Raw genomic sequence first — 23,321 nt, 5'->3', positions numbered from 1 at the left:
CTGTTTACTGTTTCACTGCTAAATGTATTTTGACTCCTGAGAATAATAATGAGACAAAGCCCCATTTTTGAATTTTTATTTATTTTAGAATTGAACTTTTCTTTTTACGTTTCACCATTTATGAGCAAAATAATTACCTTCTCACTTTTAATCATTTTAATTAATTGTGTGTAATGTGCCAGGCCTCAGCAAATTACAAATATATAATGTTAAAGGGAAAAGCCACATATGCATGTTATTAGTTATTTTACAGATGTTAATTAAAAATTCCAGGCGTTATGTTTTCATGCTGGCTGAACAGTTTCACCATCTCGCGCCATAATGATACAACTTTAGGGGCCGTGTTGTCTTTAAAAGTATCACAAGTCTGCACATATTTACTCTGATGACTTCAACAATAAATAATACACAAACGTGCGTGCGTTACGGACACCCACAACTTCAGAGGATTTTTCCCAAACACACGCACGCCTGTGATCCAAACGGAGACCTGTGCAAGAAATTGTTTGACTGACTCTAAAGCTTTTATGCTATTAGGCGCGCCTAGATTTAATCACAGAAGTCTGCCCGCTGTTTGCAGCCCTTCTCCGAGCCTCTGCATAATATAATAGCATAGGCTGCAGCAGCAGCAGCAGCAGCAGCAGTAGTCCCCATGGGCGAGTTGCTGAAGAGTAGCATGGCTGGCTAAATCTAGCCTGGAGTAGTCATGACCCCGGCGCTGTTCTCTCTGGTGACATTTGCTATTGTGTGTGTTCCCAGGCACCCCCTGTTCCCCTTGCTTGCACTGATTTTTGAGAAATGTGAATTAGCGACTTGCACCCCCAGAGAGCCCGGGGTGGCGGGAGGAGACGTCTGTTCATCGGAATCTTTCAATGAAGACATAGCAGTGTTTGCAAAACAGGTCAGGAGAGTTTGACTTTTTTCTCCCCCCCCTCCCCCTTTTTTAAAATCTGCATGCTCGGGCTGGTTGAGCTCTTACCTGCACGTACAAAGCGTGGAACTCTGACTTTTGTGCGTAAAGTTAAATGTGCTCTGAAAGAAAAATAAAATAACTTCCACCAATAATGATAAAAAAAAGTTATGTACAAATGTTTTAATTTCATAGAGTGTGTTTGCTGTGCGTAAAGTGAGAATTAACACGCCATTATTTCAATACTCGCATGTTACATTTAATCTTACGTGATATATTATTTACTTTATAACAGTTTATATTCCTGAATTTATGAAAAATGTTTTTGCTTTTAGATTCGGGCAGAAAAGCCTTTATTTTCATCGAATCCAGAATTGGATAATCTGGTAAGATGCATAATATTTTTTTCCCATGTCACAAATTAGATTGCTGATATTTTCTCAGAGTTTTGAATGTAGCAGCTGTTGTTTGCATGTATATTGGCTGGGCTGTACATAATGTGTCAGAGAGCCATGTGGCGCTGAAAATGTAAAAGCACGATTGGAGGTGATGTTCCTCTTTTTTGGCTGTTTGATATCATGATGGCCCCCGGTTGTATCAGCAGATGAAGGGCCGCTGTTTGACAGCTGTCACAAACCTTTGAACTCTGCCTGGAAAGTTATTCCATTCTTGCCTCCTCACTTTGTGCACTTCGGTGCTTTGAATGTGATATGAGAATAACGTTTTCCTCACGACTAGTTGGTGGCTAATAGATCTCTGACTCTGAGGCTTATTGCAGCACCAGCCTGTACTGTATGCCTGCTCTCCATATTGCAATAACGTCCAAGTTTAATATCAGTTCCACATAAAATCCATTCACATGAATATTTTCCTCGTCTGCAGTTACTTGTATTGAGAAAAACGCGCCTGTTTAATATCAAGAGATGTGAGCAGCTCATTTTTTATTGTTATTTTAATTTTTCAGATGATTCAAGCCATTCAAGTTTTACGATTTCATCTTCTGGAGCTGGAGAAGGTAATATCCTCTCGCCATTTCTGTCCAGTGTGCCACTTCAGACCTATGGGTTGTATTTGCATAAATGTATTTTTGCTAGTCGGTTATAATTAGCGTCAAAATCAATCATGGGGCCATTTCTCTTCCGCGTTTAATCACGACGCAAGCTGTTACAACTGGAACGGATATCTCTGTGCCCAAATCTCCCCGCATGTTTTAATGAAGTTTAATGCTGGCAGGAATTGCATGCAAGGTGAAACATATAGGCGAACTTTGCGGTTTTTTAGAAGCGATTCTTTGTGGAGGGCAAAAGGCCCCAGGCAGCCATCTGTGGATAGAAGGAGTGGTGGGTGTAAAACTCTGATTTGTCTCCGTATCAGATGGACTACAGTAGTCTCTGCAGTCAACTTTAACCCTAAACTTTAACATTCTGAAACATTATAAAAGCTGTTAAAAGTTTCAGTTTTTTCTCCTCACAGATCTCGCAGTCTCTAGCACTGGTTGTAAATAAAAGCTGTACACTGTGCAGCCGTGAAGAAAACTCAGTGGGTAAAGTTTAAGGTGGATTGCGTCTCTCTGTTTTTCCACCCAATCAGCTGACATTTGTGTTCTCCGCGTGCAGTGGGGATGCGCTGCACTGCCAGTGATAATGTAATAAGTAGACAGAAATTAAACAGTTTACCTTAAATGTCAGTCAAGCGGGTCACCCTCCTCTAATGGCCACTACCCGGGGCACCGATGATGAATTTAACACGGGTGTTGAGTGCGTTGTAGCCCCTGAGCCCTCTTGTCACTGTCAATTTTCGACGATATCTCTATTTTGAGAGGAGAGAGAGGGGAAAAAAAAAATAAAGTTACTGTCAGAGTCCGGATGGAGCGCACTGCCACCACTGCGCGGCACGGCGCAACTGGACACACCTTAGCCCAAAGTGATCTCATTTCAGTTTTTATGATTTCTGAGCACAAGTGAAGCAGTGTTAAAAACTTTTTTGAAGGACCAAATAAATAATACATTTTTCAAATTTTAGTTTTTGAGCATATTTAATAATCTATCACAGTGCCGAAACAACAATATGTTATCACTGATCATTCATCGCTTCATGTTAACTCTTAAAATATTCAAACATGTTAGAAGCAACAATTGTGCTGCGATCGTCAGGTTTTTCCTAAAAACCCTTCGGGGCTTTTTTTTTTTTTGCATGTCAAAGGCTGTCGTGTGTGTGTGTGAGTTAGAGCGGTGTTGTGGTTGCACATGTCACTGCCCCCCCTCCCTTTATTTTTTGTTTTGAGGGGGCGAGTGTGTGACGCCTCTGCCTCCTCTCCTTCTCCCCTGTAGGTACACGAGCTGTGTGATAATTTCTGTCACCGGTACATCAGCTGCTTGAAAGGCAAGATGCCCATCGACTTGGTCATAGACGACAGAGAGGGCGGGTCCAAATCAGACAGCGAGGAAATCACAAGATCTTCAGTGGCCCTTGATCAGGTACATCTCTCTCTCTCTCTTTCTCTCCCTCCCTCTCTATCTCTCTCTCTTCCTCTCTCCCTTTGTGTGCGTGTGTGTGTGTGTGTGTGTGTGTGTGTGATCTCCCTGCTGGTTATTCGCCTATTCTGGGTCACTACTCCGCTGCGCTGTTATTTGCATATGATTAGGGCCGTTTTACATTCCATCCATCGGAATGAAAAATTTTCTGAATAATGTTGCTATTATTGGCCCATTAAGACTTGAACCCGGAACCGACCTGGGAAGATTAGCTCGAAAAAGCATCGCCATAAACTTGACCTGTTTCATGTCGATTTTAATTTAGTGCCTCTCTCTCTCTCTCTCTCTCCATTTTCCCCCCATCTCTTTTTTGAAACAAAAAACGTTATCAGCTCCTATTCTGTGTTGAAGCCCAGGAGAGAGCAGCAGCAGCAGCAGCAGGATGGGCTGCAGACTATGGTTTAGGTGCCTTGGTTCCTCCACTGTGAAGTTCACGGTTCATTACGCGTCTTGTCAGTATTTTTCCTTAGACATGAGTGCACATTGCTTATCGAGACCCCTCCTCTCCCACCTCCTTTATTTCGCTCAGAGCGCACAGATTCAGCACCAATAAGAGCGTTTATTTTTTCGAAAGCTATAGACGCAGCGGGTATTAAAGGTAGATTAGGGAGTGTTTCCCTTTGTGCAGATATCAGAGATAACCACAGCCTTCATTATGTGCTCCACTGACTGTTGGCACTCCGGGGACATTGTAGTGTGCGCGCAGGCATGACCCTAATGGTCCACACACTGCCGTTAAATAATGATAACAGCAACCGATGATTAGAATTATGCAAATCTGGATTTTCGGCCATTAATAGCTCGAGTCATTTGTGCAGGAGACAGGGTTGCAGGCTATGAGACCGTGTTTCAGTAAGTTATAAACTATCCCAGAGTTTTAAGGAATGGTTTAGGGAAGTAGCGGCTATAACCCATGGATACCGATGAGGGGGGAAAAAATCAAGTGTCCAAATTAAAGGGATTAGTTGGATAGTCCGACATAAAAAGTAATGAAGCGATTAGGCTAAATAATTTAAATCCGCGGACTTCCATATGGTTGAGTGGCTGGTCTGAGTGGAGAGAGAGAACGGCTTTTATGTTCTGGGCTCAATGGCTGGACTGGGAGCGGACTGGGGGCCCGACTGGGACACCACCACCCCCCAGCCCCAACCCTTACCACCGCCGCGCATGCACTCCTCTCTCTCCTCTATCCCTGGCCCTTATGTCTGATTATGGAAATGAAAAAGATCACCCGGAAGATAATACTTCATTTAATCCAGAAACAGAATTAAATAACACAGACGCCACTTGTGCATTTAAGTGTCTCTTTGAACGGCTTGTTGTATTCTCTCGGGGATTCAGTTGTCAGAAGTTTTTTTTATAGACAGGTCAGGACATGGAATGAAGCCTTATGGTATATAGATATGGAAATAGAGTATGTTAAACCCTTGGGTTTCTAGGTATATGAGGAAAATTATGTTGTGCTTGGGGCACTGATGCGGGTCTTTAATTGACTGTAAGATGAAGACATGGCCTAATTTAATATAATAATGGTCCCTACATATAGCCAATTCAGGACTAAACCACATAAGCTTATGTTTACCCAGACAGAATAATATAAATGACCTAGCCTACAGGCATAGTTTGCATTAAAATGCAGGGAAAACTTTTTGACAGATGTGTAATATTGAGGGATGGGCTGATGTTCCAGTACGATAACATGGAGGCTGTCCACAGCAGCAGGCTGTGTGTAAATGGGCATATCCAAACAGGGAGAGGGTGCATGCCTCTCACTGCTGAATACTTATATTGTCAATCTAATGGCACTGCACTTCATGACTTACTTGTGGCTGAATATATATTTTTTGAATTTTGTGGGCTATTTTTGTGAGACATCTTATCTGCAGTTGTTAGGCAGTGACATCCTTAACGAATTTGCGTTGTGTGTGCATTATCTCTTTCCATATGTATTTTTAATATATGCCCTCGGGCATAAAGTTGAAGTGGACTGGAAAAAAAATGCTGAGAATTTGCACAAAAGAACAATGTTAACAAGACGGAGAAAGCAGGCTCATTTATTCATAAAGCAATTTATTCCAGTGAGGCGACTGTAGCAGAGGAGAAAAAAATGTCAGAGGAAAAAAAATACTTTGAATTTATTAAACTCAACAATCCAACAATGCTGACTTTCTTTGCTGCATTATGCACCCTTGCGTCATAACAGTAATTTTCTGAATATTCTTTACATGTCTTTACATTGTTTTCTTAGTCTGCCTATGCAGGCGAGTATGGAGGGACGCTGAGCGCCCCTTTCAAAAGAAAGCAGAGCATAGCTGAGAGGTGAAAAAGTCAGAGAGGCTCTGCGCTGGCTTGTGAATGCAGCCCAGCCAGTTTGGGCTCACCCTCCTGGGTTTGTGTGTGTCTTTCTCCGTAGTTGTGTGTGTAAGTGTGCACAAGCTGTGTGCATGCATCTGTCTACAAGTGCATGCATATATGTGTATGTCTGTGTGTTTGCTTGTGCGCCACTGTGTGTGCATGTCTGTGTTCAGACTGGCCTGATAAATGCAGCACCCCCCTCAGGTGCTATGTGAGTGGAGTGACTGGTTAGCACCAGTTGGACTTTCTTAACCCTTTCACTGCCGCTCCCTGGAGAGCTTCCCACCACGTTTGCCTCATTTCTTCATTTGAGAAGCACATTTTCAGCTGCCCCATTAGGCATATACATTCTGCTCTGAGATCAGCTGTATATAAACAAAAGCCGCAATGAAATTCTATTACTCTGAATGAATTTTGCAGAGGCCATTAATGTGGGAAGGCTTGCGTCCACACTGAATGTGGCAACATCTCTCTCGGTCCTCTTGTTGTGTGGTGGCAGTTGCTCTGCTGATTGCCATCCCTATTTCCCTGGCACACATGTTCACCCCAGCCTAAAGAAGCAGGGAGGTATTACCACGCTGTTGTGTGTGATTTGCACAGTTGCCTTTAATTGCACAGAGAGCAAGGGGAGGGGCACGGCAATTTGCTAATGAACTCGGAGGGCCCAGGCTCTCCACTGTAGAGCAGAACACTACTAATAGTGCTGAGGACTCACTCCAAGTCTCAAGAGCTCCTCTCCCTGATTGAGCCATGCAGGCTGAAATGGGACTGGAAATAATTGAAAATTCCCTTAAAAATATTCTGCGCCTGACTTTTTGTGGATGAGAGATGGCCTTAAATGATTATGAATGCTCAGCAGTTGATCTGTTGAGTTAATTCAGTGGAGAGGTATTTTTTATATTACAGAGGCTTTGTGGAACTTACATTTCCAGAGCAGGATTTTTTTAAAATTTTTTTGCTGTTGAAATCATGTAAAAAGAATGTGATATAGCCTACAATCTGAAATAACAACTATACATTTGGGATCCCTTCCTTTTTTTCTTTCCTTATGTCCCACGCTATCTTTCCTAAACAAACCCTGCTTGTGTGAGATTAGTGTTGTGGTCACTGTGTAAGAATTTACTCTTGATAGCGCTATCGCCATATCTTTTCCCAACAATTGGCACTGTTATGCCATACAAGTGCTGGTTTCCAGGTCAGTGAGACCCAGCAGTGTTGGTTTAGGTAACTCTGGCGGTCAAAGAGTGACCCCTGCCCCCCCTCCCCTTCCTTTCGTAACTCAATGGAAACCCTGACCGCTGGGGTCAGCCACTATTTTCCCTAATCAGTACACCGCTATCGCTAATCTATCCGCTTCTCGTTGAAGTATGGATCGAGTTACACCCGACTTTACAGGCGCTCACACACACACACACACACACACACACACACACACACACACACACACACACACACTCTCTCTCTCCCTCTCTCTCTCTCTCTCTCTCTTTTTCTTTCCCTCTCTCTCCTACAGTGGCACACTGCTGTTCCTAATACAAACTTTTGAATCGTCGTGGTGATTGTTGGTAATAGCGGCTTTTGTAGTTGAATAGAGGAGAGGTTTGACCCCCACTGGCCCCCTCCCTCCTCTGCACCCCCTCCTCTCTCCCCTCTGCTGAACTCCCCCCTTTTTTTCCATTGGGGAGTGAATGTGGGGCGGCTGTTAAGGATTCAACAAGTGATACAAAGAGGCGACCACGTGACTTGTGTGTTTCTTAGCCTCTTCATTATTGTGGTGGAATAGCAAGTAGGGGTGATTCTGATTAAGCAAATCAAGGCCAGAGTGACTTCAAAGAATAGGAACGTCGGGAGCCTCTTATATGCCTTCATATATTTTCAGACATCCACAGCATGTTTGTTTTTTGTACTAGGTTTTGGATTCTTTTGGTTGATTTATTAGTTGTTTTTAAATCATGCATTATTGCTGGAAACTAGTGCTTAGTGGAGCCGCACTGTGTCACAGATACTCTGTTGTGATAGCCACAAGATCCCAATTGCAAATAAAGTTCTTGGCTAGTGTCTCGTGTTACTTATGATGGGCGGCCATGTCTGTCCCCGAGGCCTGCTGTGGTTTCTTTGGCTAAGTAAACAATAACCTGGCTTAACACATGTGTACTTAGCTAATGGAAAGTTCCTCTCCCCCTTAACCCCCTGCAAGCCTCTGACAATGGCCACCGTCACAAACAGCCCGTCTCCAAGGAATCCACAGAGAACATCCCAGCGCCGCGGCTATAAGTCAAGCTAGGCTAGGCTAACGAAGAAACCTCAGCAAAACATGTCATTAAGAAATTATGCCTGCCTTTTCATTCACAACTGGTGGGGAAAAAAGGAATATGTTCTGTTTGGGGTTAGATAGTGCGGAGGGGAGGGCACTTAGTTAATGTTTTTGTTTGGATTTCAGCTCACACAGAGTAAACAAGGAGTCTATAGTGAGAGCTGAAGTGGAGGAGGCCACAGAGAAAGAAAATCAGTTTGTCAGTTTCCGTGAGTGTCATCTAAATGGACTTTGAAAGCTTTGGTAATTATCTCAAACATGTAATTATCTTTGGTTGTCTCTATGAGGTTAACCCACCGGTTTTAAAAAGCCGATTGAAGAGTACCTGACGGCTATTCAGTGTAGCATACTTTACTTACTCAAGAGACCAAATCCAGTTTTCTCTCTCACCCCCTTCAGCAATTATAAGGTTATTTCTTCTTTCTTTGTCTATTGTGAAGAGTTAGCGAGGAATGGGAGTGCAGAACAGAATGGGAGGGTGGGGGTCTTTAGCTTTTCTTTTTCTTTTTTTTTTTTTGCACCATGCATACCATTATCAGCCCCCCTTTTCATTTTGGAAGTACTAATATTGCAGCGAGGGGAGGAGAGGGGTGGAGAGGGCAGAGAAAGCAGAGGTAGTTGGGTAAGCGTTTGCCTGGCCGGTTATCAGAGAGGCAGATCCTGCTTTATCTAGTCACAGTGGAAAGCAAAGTAAACAAGAGTTTACAATAGCTGGCCTTTCAGTCCCTTTCACTAACAGCCCCCCTACCCCCCTCAACCAGCGTTCAGTTGAGTGGGAGAATGTGTCCAGAGTTATTGCAGGCCATCTCGCTGCTGCAACACATGGCATTCTCGCCGATTTCAACTTGAGGAAGCAGCGCTGTTGCAAAGGTCAAAAATGGTGTTAAAGAAAACAACCGCGGAGAACAGATGCACCAAAGCATTCTGGGGGATGGAGTAGCCCAACTGTCATCTTTGATTCAGATGTACCACCACTGAAGAGTGTATGTGTGGGGGGTTATTTGGATATTTATGTCTGTGCCGTTAAGTATGCACATATGATTATTCCCGCACGCTTGCTGGCACGGAGCGAAGAGTAAATATCCATATCATCACAAAAGATATTTCAGAGTGAGGAAAGAAGAGAGGGTGGGGGCAAAGCACAACAACCTTAACCATTTTCTTTATTATTGCAAATGAATTGGCAAGGCAACATTTCTTGCATGAGCGCTTGTATGATATGGGGCCTGGCACAGCGAGAAAGGGAAGCCCCCCTTGCATCTTAGACGCGGCACAATGAGAATGCATTGGATTGGAATGCCTCACCGATCATAGCGGAATCAGAATTTCCAGCAAGGAAAATCTTTTCATGGTGAATTAGGGTGGTGGAGGGAAGAAAAATGGTAATGAAAAAAAAAAGAAAAGAAAAAAAAGGTATGCATGGCTCACAAACAGGGTTCCCTCGGCTTGGCGCGGCAGATTTAAGAACTTTAGCTAAAGCTAGGCAGAATAGAATGTGGAAAATTGAATTTACTAAACAATTAAGCTTTGAATTAATCTACATCCTGCACAGGAGAGAGCGAGAGAGAGGGAGAGAGGGAGAGAGAGTGAGAGGGAGAGAGACCTTAGCGGCTCATTAAGGGGACAGAATAACTCAAGTGTGCACTATGTATGCAGAGGGACAGCTCTCTCTTTCTCTCTGTTTCCTCAAGCTTTCTGTTTATGCATCTGTTCATCTTGTGGATTTACATATCCCACATTTTAAAGGTGGACTTCTCCATTGTGTGTTGTAGTCGTGTTAGCACAGGGTGTGTGTTCTTTTGTCGCTGTGTGTCTTGTGGTCAAGGTGTGTGCTTTTGTTAAATAGGGGCTGTGAGTATGGTGGTGCTTTGATATTTGCGTAAGGTAGATGAAAAGTATTTGTGTGTGTGGGTGTGTGTACAAGCTGAGTGGCCAGAAAAAGTGTTTTAATGTATTTGTACATGGGTGTGTGTGCAAATGCTGTTTGACCTGTGTGTACTGGTATGCTTGTGTGTGTGTGTGTGTGTGTGTGTGTGTATGTGTATGTGTATTGGTTACCTCAGCTGTGTGTGTATTAATTGCATGTTAGATCAGTGCTAGGCCTGTTCTGTCCAAGGGTGGCCTGTGATTATAAATAAACTCAGTGTCCCTGCGGAGATGCCACCAGGCCCTGTCTCAGCACCGCCCCCTTTCCCATGGGGCCTCAGTGGCCACCTCCCAGCAGGCAAAGCGCTCTTTTGTTCAATTACAGCTAATGCAGTAGTTTGCCATTTCCCCCTCCACTTTCTAATTATATTTTCAAGTGGAATTTGTTAAAGAATTAAAACAAAAAGAAAATGGGAAAAAAACACATCCTCTTTGCAAGGCTGAGGCTCTTGGGTTTTTTCATACTTGCCGTTCGACGTCCCCGGGGTACTGCGCTATTCTTTTTCACAGAGCTCTGAATAAACAAGTTCTGCTCATTTTTAAAAGCTGCACTTTTGGAGGAGCTGGCAAAAGCCAGTGTTAACTGTTTGCGTGCTGAGCATGTGGTCTGGATTACCTCACTTCTGATGTTCTCTGGAGTTACTCAGTCATGCACGGGTGTTTCATTTTTCAGTGTTCTATGGTCAGCAAAAAAGAATTTGTAAGAGGTGGAAAAAAAGACCCTCGGTATCTTATCCCTGTTAAAATCAACATTTATCTACCCAATCACCATCCTAGTCATGCCTTTGTGCAGTGAGTTTCCTCTTTATTGCAAAGCCTCAAAGCCTAATTTGGAAAACAACGATTATATCGTCCATGTAAGCACTGGATTATAATTTCATAGCCCAGGAACATCAAATGGGCTCTAATAGACCCCAAATGTGTTGAATTTGCTGACTTCTATATTCTTTTCTGTTATTTTATTCCCTCTGCATTTTGTTAAAAGCAAACCCGGTGTCATGAATTAATGCCTACTTTTTTTTTAGAACTCTAAACTCAGCTCCAAATCCTCCTCGCAGAGGTAGCGCTACTCATAGTATCCCAATTGAAACCAGTTGTTCCCCAGTGTGTTTCTCTCCTCTCCTTCCTCTCCTCTTCCATGTGGGTTTCTATCGCTCATTTCGTCACGTAGCCCTAAAAGCGTGATGCAAACACCACATTGCCCCCTTGATATTTGCTTCATTTGATTTGACAGAGCAAAGATAGGCTCACGCGGGCGGTAGAGGAGGCTCCAGCAAGTGTTGGTGTGCGTATGTTTTGTTTGTTGTGTGTTTGTTTGTGATAGCTAGCTGTGTGTGATAAGACATGGGATTCCATTTCCTTCTATTTTGAAGTCTCTTTTCTCTCCTGTCCTCAGCGCTAATGTTGTTTTTCTGAGGCTCTGAGAGATAAGAGGTAACATCTGGTTTAGTTTCAAAATTATGTAGCAGCTTCATATGGGACAGAGTGTGATTTGAATGTGTGTGTGTGTGTGCATATATGTGAGCGCTGAATCTGTAGATGTGTATGTGTTTCAGGGATCTTGATATTGTTATATCTGTGTTTATATTTTGTATTTGATGTCTGCCTGTCTATGTGTCTGAAAATTATTTGTTGTGTATATACTCTATCTGGTGTGATTGTGTGTTTGTGTGTGCGCGTGTGTGCAGGCGTGTGTCTTCCTTTTATAGTCCTGTGTGGACCATTTGCTCCCTACTGTCCGTTGTGCAGCTGACACTCATCTGGCCTAAGACTGTCCTTTACTCACACACACACACACACACACACACACACACAGAGAGAGCTTACTATATATAAACCCAAGTCTCCTGAGTCTCTCTCGTCTAGTCAGCTGCTTGTGTTTGAGGACACAAACTACTATAACTAGTCTCAGTTAAACATGAGTTAAGTTGGTCATCTGTCATTTTTGTCAAAAGTCAAAGAGAAAGGAATGGACTCCCACTCTGTGGTAATACAGTGCTTTCATTTGTCTGTATAAAGTTTTAAGTCAGAGTCAGTTTGGTTGCTAATGCAATATTTTTGTCTCATATTTAGTTTGAGAAAAGACTGTGAGAAAACTTCAGCTTATTTGGTTATGTCTCTGTCTTGGCTCTGCTTCGGAAAACGAAATTTAAATCTACATTAGAAGGATTGGTCATCCTTTTTTTTGGTTTCATTTTTGGACAAAACTGAGTATTTATACTTATGTAGCAATACTTTCAGTTATTTACCTCTCTCTCCCTCTGTCTCTGGTCTGCTCTGCTTAGATGACATCACTCCCTGGCACTCGTGGCGGCCTATCTTAAGTTGTAGCTGTTTTGTATTTTCATCTGCTAGTGGTTTGAGCCAAATGGAGGCAGCCGTGGATTGCATGCCTCAGAAAGCTGGGAACTAATACAACATGTTCGCTTGCTATTCGTCTGGGCCTTTCTCCTCATCGAGCCCCAATAATCCTCGTTCCATACGATTGTTGCGGGGGCTCTTACACACGCGCTGCGTGACTGGGTCGAGAGCTGGCAAATTATGAATTTTGTTTGGAGTGTGAGTTTGTGTTTTTTGTGTGTGGGCTTTCTTCCACATACTGTGCAGTATATGTAGACAGAAAATTTCAAAAGAAGATAATAAAACATGCACTATTAAAAAAACAAATAAAACCAACACAAGTAATGATCTAAGAGAAAAACAAGGAGCTGATGTTAGATCAACTGACTGACCTCTGACCTCTCTCTCTCTCTCTCTGTACAACAGACGTCCTGGAACAGAGATCATGACGACACAGCGTCCACACGCTCTGGAGGAACACCGGGACCGTCCAGTGGCGGACACACATCACACAGCGGCGACAACAGCAGCGAACAGGGTAAGTTTCTTTGCCTGCATCTTCTTCATATTTATCAGTTGGAAGACAGAAAAGGGGGTCAGAGGACAGTGTAAATGTAGACCAAAATGCTGAGTTTAGTACATCAGCTAGATTATATGATACACCATACATCAAATATACACATGGGAAACTTCATTATGCAGTCAGGTGATGTTTGGAAGGCATATTCAGTTATTGCAACAGCTCACAGTTGCTGCTAATAACTCACAGAGAGGTCAGAGGTCACGGTCAGACATAAAGGATTGCCTCTGGACCTGGTAGGGGTTCTCTGTCTTTTTCAGGGATGTATTGGACATGGTGTGGTAGATGGCTTTACCAGGGCCTAGAGGGCACTTTATAGTCTTCCTGGTGAAATTGTTTGTTTCATGCTTAAGTCCTTTATCATGCAGTTAGCTTTACATCTGAGCATATCTGGCTGTGTTTGTGTGCTCCTGCTTGTAACATATCTGCACAGTTCATGATGTTTTTTGCCTCAATTATTTAGAATTGAGGTTTCAGGAATATTTTGATGTTATCATATGAAAACCACCGTAAGGCAGTGATGGTGTTTTTCATATTTTAATTCTATTTGAAGGATTGCATGCACTTGTTTAAGGAAATTCAGGCACTTTAGTCCAGATTCCTCAAAGAATATTTCTAAATGCATAGCTAAAGGAAAGGGTGTGTTTTTTTTTTTCTTTCTTACACTATGTGAAAAGCTGACAGGTTGAGGAAGTTTTTTCTGACACTGATGATTAGTCACATGTCTTATCAAGAAGCAATGGCTTTGGAGCGTACAACAGGTTGTTTTCCTCTGACAAATTATGCACTTGAACCAATTTGAGACTAAAATTCTCTGAAGAAGAATCACAGAATTTTAAATGTGCATAGAATTTGATTATAATTAACTTATTTCTTTATTCAATGATGTGTGAAATGTGTTGAGCCTCAAATTTAATGTAATACGTTATTCTACACTCTCTCTTTGACCAGACAGCTCTGTTGAGGCTTGTTGTATATGTTTATGTGTGTATGTGTGTGTGAGTTTGTGTGTGTGCACGTGCGTGCATTTGTGTCAAAGAGAGGCAGAGAGACCGAGAGAGATAGAGAGGCAGCAGTTGGAGAATGGGTTGGTGGTGGTGGTGGGGCGTTGCAAACAAACTGTAGGCAAAAAAGCAACTTCATATATTATTGAAGGCGATGTCAAGGCGAGCAGTTTGCAGGGTTGCCAGTGCCAGGAGGCAGAGCCTGGGTGGGAGCAGAGAACGCCGCCATGCCTTCCACTCCAACGAGCAGCCATTTATATAGTCAACACACACACTCTCTGTCTCTTTGTCTCTCTGTCTGTCTCGCACTCTGTCTCATCCTCTCCCTTTCTGTGTCTTTCACACACATTCTCTCTCTCTCTCTCTCTCTCACATACTGTTTGTTCTTCTTTCTCACTCTTCACATATGCTTGACAAAGGAGCTGAGGGACTGAAAGGTGAGACATGAGTTTAGATAAAAATAAAAGATAGAAAGATGATGTGGAAGAGGAGAGCAGACTCACAAAAAAAAGTGAAATCACACTGAAACAGGGGAAGACAAAGCGATATTGTGTGTGTGTGTTTGTCTGTGTGTGTATGTATGTGTGCACGCTTCTACCTTTGATGACTAATGGTCTGGGGCAGCCAGGCAAGATCTGATTGGTCGCTCTAATGAGTGTGCTCTGTGCCGAGTTTGGGCTCCTGCTTCTCTGACCTTTGCCCTCTATTGACCAAACTGACACTTCATTTTTCACATCTTTCCAATTATAGGCCCACTCCTTATGTTGACCCGCCTCTTCTCGCTCTCTCCATCTCTCTCTCTCTCTCTCTCATCATCATTTCTCTCTCTCTCTCTCTATCTATCTCCTCATATCTCTCTTTTCTCCCTCCGACTCTCCCTGGCTATTGTAGGGTTTTGTTTGTTGTTGAAGTTCATTAGAGGGTAAAATGTGGGGTAGTGTGTGTGTATGTATGTGCACATTCTGCATGGTACGTGTGTTGGTGTCTGTCAGCTTAATGAATGAGGTGCTTTGATTTGTCCAAGTGTTACAGGAGAGTTAGGAGCCAAACAGGATTTGTGGATGTAGGTATTGGGGTATCTGTGGGTCCTGAGCTGTGTCAGCTAAATTAGGTGACTTTAAGAGTTGTAAAACTACCTATAATCAGTCCGTTTAAGTCTTAATTTTTTTCTGTTTCATTGCCACAAGCATGTATTCAGGAATGGAATGATATTTTTACCAAATCACATATAGATATAATGTTCAGGTGTCCACATACTTTAGGACATGTTGTGTGTGCTTGTTAATTCTGGCTTTTACATGTGCTTTAAATCCAGCACTAGCACTTAACAGCTCTGTCAGTGTCTTTATGCAGCCTGCAGATACCCTGATGTCGGCCGGTGCAAATGTGCGTATGTATGTGAGAGATTGCTTTGTTTATGTGGTGTTCATTTGGACACACACACACACACACACACACACACACACACACACACACACACACACACACACAGTGTGGAGCATCAGGACACAGTGACAACAGTAAATACCGGAGGACATCTTGGACTGGTTTCAGGTTTATATGGGTTAAGCGCTATCACTGCCACGTCATATTGGCTCTGGCAAATTGTGTGTCAGTCACTTGGTAATCCCAGTAAGCTGGTTATTTATCTGTTTGGCACTTTGCTCGCTCTCTCCCCGACAGCTTCACCCCGCTGTCTCTCCTCCCTCTCTCTCTCGTGCTCTTTCATCTTTGCATCCTCCCTCTCTTCTCCAGTTTTCCCTTGTCTCCCACCTACTCTCACGTCTCTCTCTCTTTCATTTTGCTCTCAGTCGGTTTCTCTCTCCTTGTGTATCCCAGTGCTTTTCTCTCTCTCCTCCCCCTTTTTTCTTCCATGCCTCCCACTCGCTCTAAAACACTACCTTTGTTTATCCTTCTTCTCTCCCTTTCTCTCACCTCTCTTTGTTCCTTTCACACTCTCCTTCTCCCCCATCTGTCTCCCTTCCATTTTTCACATCTCTGTTTTTCCCCTTTTTATCTTGTCATCTTTTCCCCTCATCTCCTCTTGCTGTTCCTTTCTCATTCTTTTTTGCTCTTCCCCTTTTCTTAATCCATCTCTCACTCTCTTTCCTTTTACTTTTACCTTCACAGTCTCCCTTTCTCATCAAAATTTTCGTCTTCCTTCTCATCTTTCCCTCCTGCTCTCTTTCTGTCTCTTGCCTCTTTTGTTATTTCCTTTTCTTCATGTTTCTCTGTAATTTCTAATCTTATTTTCCCCTCCCTCTTTCTCTCCTCTACCTTTAACAGATTGCTTTCACACTGACCTTTCCCTCTGTCTGTCTCTTACACTTTCTTCATTTTCTTCCCCTCTGCCTGTAGACCTGCACAGCTAATCGCCATCTTTCTCTCTCCTCCTTCCTCTCATCCATCCATAAAATCCACCCCCTTTACTCCTGCTCCTCAGCCTTTCAGTCCATGCTCTTGCACTTTCTACACCCCCTCTTGCGCTCAATCTCTTTCTCTAATTCCTCCTCGTTTGTCTCTCTATCGTCCACTCCACATTCGACCCTGTTCCTCCCTCCATCCTGCCCCTCCAGCAGAGCGAAACAGCTCAGAGGAAGGATGCTGGATGGTCGAGGCCCTTTAACTAGTGAACTCCGGTCCTCTCTCTCTGTCTCTCTCTCTTGCTCAGGCTTTATTCTGAGGCTATTTCTGAGACAAACACATGCTCTGCTCTGCCCTCTTCTCTGAATGGTTCACTGCCCACTGGTATAAAAATCCCCATCTCTACCCGGAAATGTAGCACTCACACTCTCAAATACAAGAGCTGCAGGAGGAGGTCTCCGCATTACGTAAGATCAGAGGTCTGTGTGTGCATTTTGTGGAGCACGACTGCATGAGAGGATACTCTTTCTGAAGCAACATAATTGATAATGTGATATTAAATGATAACTCATGGACCTTCTATTCATCAGAAGATGTTTTGCAGTGCTGTGTGTCCCGGTGACAATGTGCGCAGCCCCCCCCCAAAAAAGACTTTTTTATTTTTACATGTGGTGACAATGCTCACTTGCTGAGCTCTTAGTTATGTTGTTTATGCTTTGACCACAATGGCGATGGTATTTTTCAGCACTAAATTCCATTGGCAGTTCAAAAAAAATGGAGGGAGGATCACATTTGCTTCACACATGTCATTAAAATCTGTCCTGGGTGTCTCCTCTCTCCCTAAAGAGCAGACAAAGAAGAAAGCCTCTTATTTTTCTCCTCCCTTTCTCTGGGAGATCTTTGTAAACATCCAGCAAGCTTCGACAGGGAGAGTCGGAGAGCGGCCCTGTAGTTAATTAGTCCCACTCTATTAGCCCAGCTGTTTGCTAGCTAGTTCCTACCAACAGGCCCCTTTGTTTAATACCCAGAAGCCCTCTGGAGAAGCCTCATTGTAGCTCTTGTGCCTTGGATCATGCCTTTCTGTGAAGAGTAAGGCTCGAAGGGCAGAGGAAAAGCTAACAGATCATATATGCATGCGATGGAGGGGGGTCCCTCACGGACATGAGCGGGCCTTCTCTTTTTCTCCCAGTATAAAGTGCTCCTCTTTGCCTGTGTGAATTTGTAAGGACATCCCTTGGCTTCTCCAAGGACATGGCGTGCGAGGGAAACAGAAAAACATTCAGGCACTGAATCAGGCAGCTGCAGCGATGTGGATGCGAGTTGAGCAGAGGAGCGGAGCAGAGGGTTTGCTCTGTTTTTGAAAGCTACAGGGTTTCCCTCTCTGCTTGTCAGAAACATCCAGGGAGTGAGGCGATGACTGGCGATATTAGATATGTATCACCAATTACCCAGACGGTTTGTAAAGAGTAGTGTGCTGCGCCAAGACAAATAGCTCCCTGTAAGGCTATGTGTTAGTGTCTGCATACATTTCTGGTGTCTGAGTACTGGCCTGAGATTTCTGGTTGTTGGTCTGATATCTACCTCTGAGGGTTTTTTGTTTTTTTTCTTTGGCTGGTGTAATTGGAGCAGTGCACAACCCAAAATGTATGCCAATATTTGCCATTTGACAGACCTAAACTGTGTACAAGTTTGCCCAAATCTAGTAAGTACTATTGAAATTGCCCACATACTTGGACTTGTTAATTAGAGTGAATTTGACTTTGAGGTTTGAACAAATGACTGAATGAATAGATCCCTGTAAAATATGGAAGACACAGTCAAATTAGATCATGAATATTATGTGACGTATCCTTTAATTGATAACATGGGTGGGACTGTAATGGCTGGAGAAAGAAACCTTTGCCCAAGTGGTTGCTAGTCCAAATCCTAGTTGGGATCGTCTTGATGGAGGATGCGACTCTTGGCCTCCTTGTTCTTCAGGATGTGGCCCCTAAAAAACATTTGGAAAGTCAGCTTTCCCAGTTTGATACAGCTTCACCCCATCCGTCCTGAATCACCGTATATAATCTCCACTAGCTGTGGATCCCCATCGATCAGGCTGGAATATTCTTGATGTTGTCATCCATTCATCTGTCCATCCATCCATTCATCCAGCCTGCGACCTCTGTACCCTCCAACAAGGTCAGGCCACAGAGGAGCTGTTGCTTTCTGTCATCTCATTGGCCGGACTCCAGGGCCGAGGCGGGTAAATGGGGACACGGACAGGGGTGCCAGGCAATCAGCAGCTAGATCCAGCTCATCCAATCACACGGCTTCACGTGGCCCCCTCAAAGTCACCGATTAATTGGTCCGATTGTCCAGTAGACTGGAAGAGAGAACTGTGTGTGTCTGTGTGGTATGTGTATTGCCCTCCCTGACTTGCTTTTCTCTCCCAGTAGCCAGTGCTCTTGAAAATTTGAGAGAATGTTTAGAGAATTAGAGGCACTTTGATAAGTAAGTAAGTTAAGTATTGGTGTATTGGTTGCGTTGGCACACATGCAGTGACAACTTTGAGAATATAAATTTGACAGCAAGCAGTTTAAAAATTCTTGCACTTACATTAAGTGTTGTCATTTTAAATTTAAATTTTTAGCTAGTGATTATAGCGTAACCAGAAACTAATATCAAAAGTCAATAATAATTTGTCAGAAGCATGAATTTGTGCAAATAATTTCAAAATGCATAAATCTCGAAATAAAAATATAGAGAAAAGCAGTGCTTAGTTTTGTGTGTAGGTTGTCTAGACGTTGTCTAGACATTATTGAGGAGATCCTGAGTCCAGTAATTGTCTTACTGGTGTCCAGCTTTCCCGGTAATCTGTTTAAATACGAGGCTCTGTGGGTAGATAAAAGGTATGTGGCTCCCTTGATTAGTCTGCAGTGTGTATTACACGAGGTGTGTGTCAGTACAGTAGCTGGCAGACACAAACATGATTCTCTCTTTGATTTCCTCAGAACCTGAACATGGGAAAAAGTGAAAGAAAAAGACAGAAGAAAACAGCAAAATGAGAGAGTAAGATAAGAGATTCTCAGGGTGAATGCTGTGAAAGAATTTTGATGCTGACTGGAGCAGTGGGAAAAGAGAGAGAGACCGAACAGTTATCCCTGATGAATGTGTTAAGTGCTGCTGTTGTTTGGGAGTCTATTGAGGTAAACAGCAATATCTTTTCTGCCAGTTCAGAGGTGAAAGAGTTGTGGCTGGTCCACCTTATGCTCACTTTGTGTCCCTTAGGGAGTTAAAGTATGTGTAAGGCATGTGTCCATGTGTATGAAAAAGAGTTTTAAGATCATCACGCAGGTTCACAAGAGCATAAATCCTAACTTTGTGTTCATATGCTGTTTATGAAAATTAATATTTGAAAGGCATAAAGTGTGAATGTGTCTCAAAACACCTTGAGAAAATATCCCGCAGCGTTGCCAGTAGCAGTGTTTATTCAACCTCAACTGGATTTACTGCATCTCAAACATTATTATCTGTGGTTACCTGGGAAAAGACTTGTTTGGCCTTTCAATGTCCAATCACGACCTCCCTCTCTCAGATTCACTGAGATCTTTACGACCCCGCTCTATCGCAGCGGCCGAAGCGTCAACCAACATGTAGTGACTTGCCTTGCAGAAAATGATAGCCCTCGATGGCTTTTTATTGCTTCACAGGGCAATGAGCAAACTCAGAGTGGCCTGAGTTTGCCCCTCTTGAAAAAGAGGAAATTGTATCAGGTTCCCACAGTGAGGGGCCAGTTTGCTTTAAGGATTAAGGCTGGTGTCACCGCACTGCTGGGGTCGCTGAGGAAGAAAGATTCAGAAATACAAGTAAACAAAGTGACTTCCTACACCCTCTCCAACCAAATCCCCTTTCCTCTTCTCTCCTGTGAAAGGATCTTTTCCACTCAGGTTCACTAACTTGCATTTTATTGGCATGGGTGAACATCTCATCTGTGTGAAGATAATAGTCATAAAACTGGTTGATAAGGTGTCAGAGGCTATTTGACTGTTTGACTTTGGGATTTATATACTGTGTATTGCTGAGCATGTTTACATATCATCATGTGAGCCTCATATTTGTACACATTGTTTCCTTGTCTTCATTTGATCACATAGCCTCTTTCTCTTTTCTCGCTGCATGCCCCTTGCTCTCACTACACCCTAGTTTTTTTACTTTCTCTAATGATATTCAAAAGAACGCCATGCACATTTCGAAGGTGAATAAAATGTTTTCCCAGCTCTCTCTGTTACTTTAAATCTCCCCTGCATTCATTCAGTCTGCCTCTCTCTGTCTGTTGGTTACATGTGGGCATGTTTGCATGACCAAAGAAATGCAAAGTCTAGCCCAGACCATTACAATATGCCTTGTGTGCACAATTTACATGAAATACATATTCATTCATGACATGTGTGCACACGAAATAGCTTCTCTCTCTCTCTTTCCCTGTCTATCTTACGCCTTCGCTCGGTCTTTGTGCTCGCTCAGGATGTGTTTTTCTCAGACAGTCTTTCAGATGAAAATTTTGGTATCGTTTATGTCTCTTTATTTCTTACAAAGTTGTCTGTGTTGCCTCTTCTCTTCCTTATTTTACCCATAAATGCACTTGGATCTCACGACCATGTAGTTTGGTGTCGCTCCAAGAAAGAGTACAACAGCCGTTCATTTGAAAAAAAAAAAAAAAAAAATAGAGGTTCTACTTCATTTGCTCCAGCGAGGGAGTTCAAGCGGGAGGGAAATGTATCTTTAGCTCCCATGTTATAATTGTGGCACGCTAATGATGTAGACACATTCTCGCTGTCTGTTTACAGGAAACGCTCTTCTTTAATTTGCGACTGGCGTGAATGCCAAATGCCTATATCTAATTACTGGTGTTTGCTAAAAGATACTATTTACACACACTTTTTGCCTTGTAGAGGTCTCTTGTGTGTCGGGAGATTATGACAATAAAAGTTAAGTGTATAAACCTAGTAGAGGCTTTTTTTTCTCTCAATGTTATCTGCTGCATATTTTTCTGTCTGCATGCAAGAAATAAAAATGAGAATACAAGGAATTCTTTTCCACAAATGATTTGTCAATTTCAACATGAAGATATTTTCATTTATACGTCTATATTTGAGATCTTGTTTGAAAAGTGTCAACTGAGAACTCCATTCAGGTTTATTTCGGAATGAAGCACCATAATTTGCGCCATTCTTGTGTAATCATGTCCTGAAAGAAGATGCCACTTTTGTCAAATTACTGGATATCTCCTTTTGGAACAAAATTCTTTAGCTTTGATTTGCAAATGTAAACAAGTTGAAATGTGGTATAGCACTTGTCATGCAAATGAATAGGATAAAAAGTTGAAGTGTAGTCAATCACTTGTCAAATTATTGTTGTGTGAGTATGTGAGTATGTGTGTATGTGTATGTGCGTGTGCGTGGAGGGTCTTGTGTTATTGCCATGGGAAACTTGTCATAGTGCAGAAATGTGACAAATTCCAAATTTGTGACCACTTTGTGTTTTCAATTGCCTGAAAAAACACACACACACACACACACACACACACACACCACACCACACACACACACAAGCTCTCACAGACAGAAAATGCCCTGGTTCTTAATCGTGGCCAATACAGGTTCATAGGGAATCTGACAGTGAAATCACAGCGACTCATCACTGATGTGTCACAACGCATTACATCTGGCCGATAAAACGACCTCAAACTCTCCCTCTTCTTTCTATCTTTCCATTTCTCTTCCTGCTGCCTGTGTCTCCCTCCTCCTCCTCCTCCTCCTCCCTCCTTGAAGAGGAGCTGAGCTCAGGCCCCAGGAGGCCTCTGATCAGATAGATGTTAACTTTTCAGGGAAAAACCCTGATAGCAGGCGGGAGAATTCAGATGATCACCTCTGCCATTGGATGGTTAAGGACTGGATGAGCCTTTTCATTAGCCATTTCCTTCTGTTTATGTAGGAAAGAGCTACATTGAACACTTTTTTTAGAGCATTAATTTTAGATAGACATGAAAGAGATGTACCATAGTTTGGACATTCGCTTGTGTGGTGGAGGAAAGAGAGAGTAGGAATAGAGGAGGGAGGGGGGAGAGTAAAGAGACAGGGTATTAGCACTTTGTTCAGTAGAGAAGCATTGTTTAGCCCCTTGGCACACATGAGAACACACACAAATAAGCAACTCACACACACGCACACATACACACACATGCACGGAGCACCAACGTTTATTTAAGCTTTTGATAAAGAGATTAGCCCCATCATCCTACGCTCTTAAGCTAGCCAAGGGGGTCCATGTTCAGGAAATCCTGGCTTTCCTGACACATGGGCTTATAGGGAAACCTGGCTCAAGCAACACTTATATGATATTAATACAATTCCTAATGGTCAGATTAACATGATTTAGTCTTCAAAATGGAGGGAGTTTGGCCAGATTCATATATTTCTGTGCACAAATTGAAAGAGGGAGAGAAAAAGAGACACACACACAGAGAGAGAGAGAGCTAGACAGAAAGTTACCAAGAGAGTGAAAAGGTTGGAAACAGAATGAGGTAGAGGAGGCGGAGTAGCTGTGCCAGCTGGGTTGCTTTTTTTTCTTTATTATTAGTCCTATCACAGTGGTTGGAGTCCAGCTTAAAGCTACAAACAGCGAAGTGCTAATTTTAGCCTCCAAAGAGGATAAGGATAAATAGCTTGCTGCCAGTTTGCCATATGGTCCCCTGCCGATTATATTGTGTCAGGAATATTTTCACCCCACCCCCACCCCTACCCTAAACACACAAACATATACATATACACACAAACACAGTCACATATCTGTTGTTTAGGCAATTCTGACCCTGTGTGGTCTCTCTATCCCAACATGTAGATAGGATTGATTCATTTTGAGCATTTTATACAAATATATATATAATCACACAAATTAAATTATTTAATTTAGATAACTCATTTAACCAAATTTCGCCTGTCAAGGTGTATTA

General features: G+C 42.8%; 1 protein-coding gene across 2 annotated transcripts in view; it reads left to right on the top strand.

Annotated features, from left to right (window-relative positions):
* Positions 1-23,321, top strand: part of meis1b (Meis homeobox 1 b) — an 80,246-nt gene that overhangs the window by 3,238 nt on the left and 53,687 nt on the right. For both annotated transcript variants that reach the window (XM_018661497.2, XM_018661498.2), the window contains exons 3-7: positions 760-901; positions 1,246-1,296; positions 1,875-1,925; positions 3,241-3,387; positions 12,806-12,917. In XM_018661497.2, the coding sequence (XP_018517013.1) occupies positions 760-901; positions 1,246-1,296; positions 1,875-1,925; positions 3,241-3,387; positions 12,806-12,917 (503 nt within the window). The remainder of the gene's footprint in view (positions 1-759; positions 902-1,245; positions 1,297-1,874; positions 1,926-3,240; positions 3,388-12,805; positions 12,918-23,321) is intronic.

The sequence above is a fragment of the Lates calcarifer genome, linkage group LG16_LG22 (assembly GCF_001640805.2).
Source record: "Lates calcarifer isolate ASB-BC8 linkage group LG16_LG22, TLL_Latcal_v3, whole genome shotgun sequence".
Classification (NCBI taxonomy): Eukaryota; Metazoa; Chordata; class Actinopteri; family Centropomidae; genus Lates; species Lates calcarifer.
The sequence above is the reverse complement of the archived record's forward strand: the minus strand, read 5'-3'. Positions and strand labels throughout refer to the sequence as shown.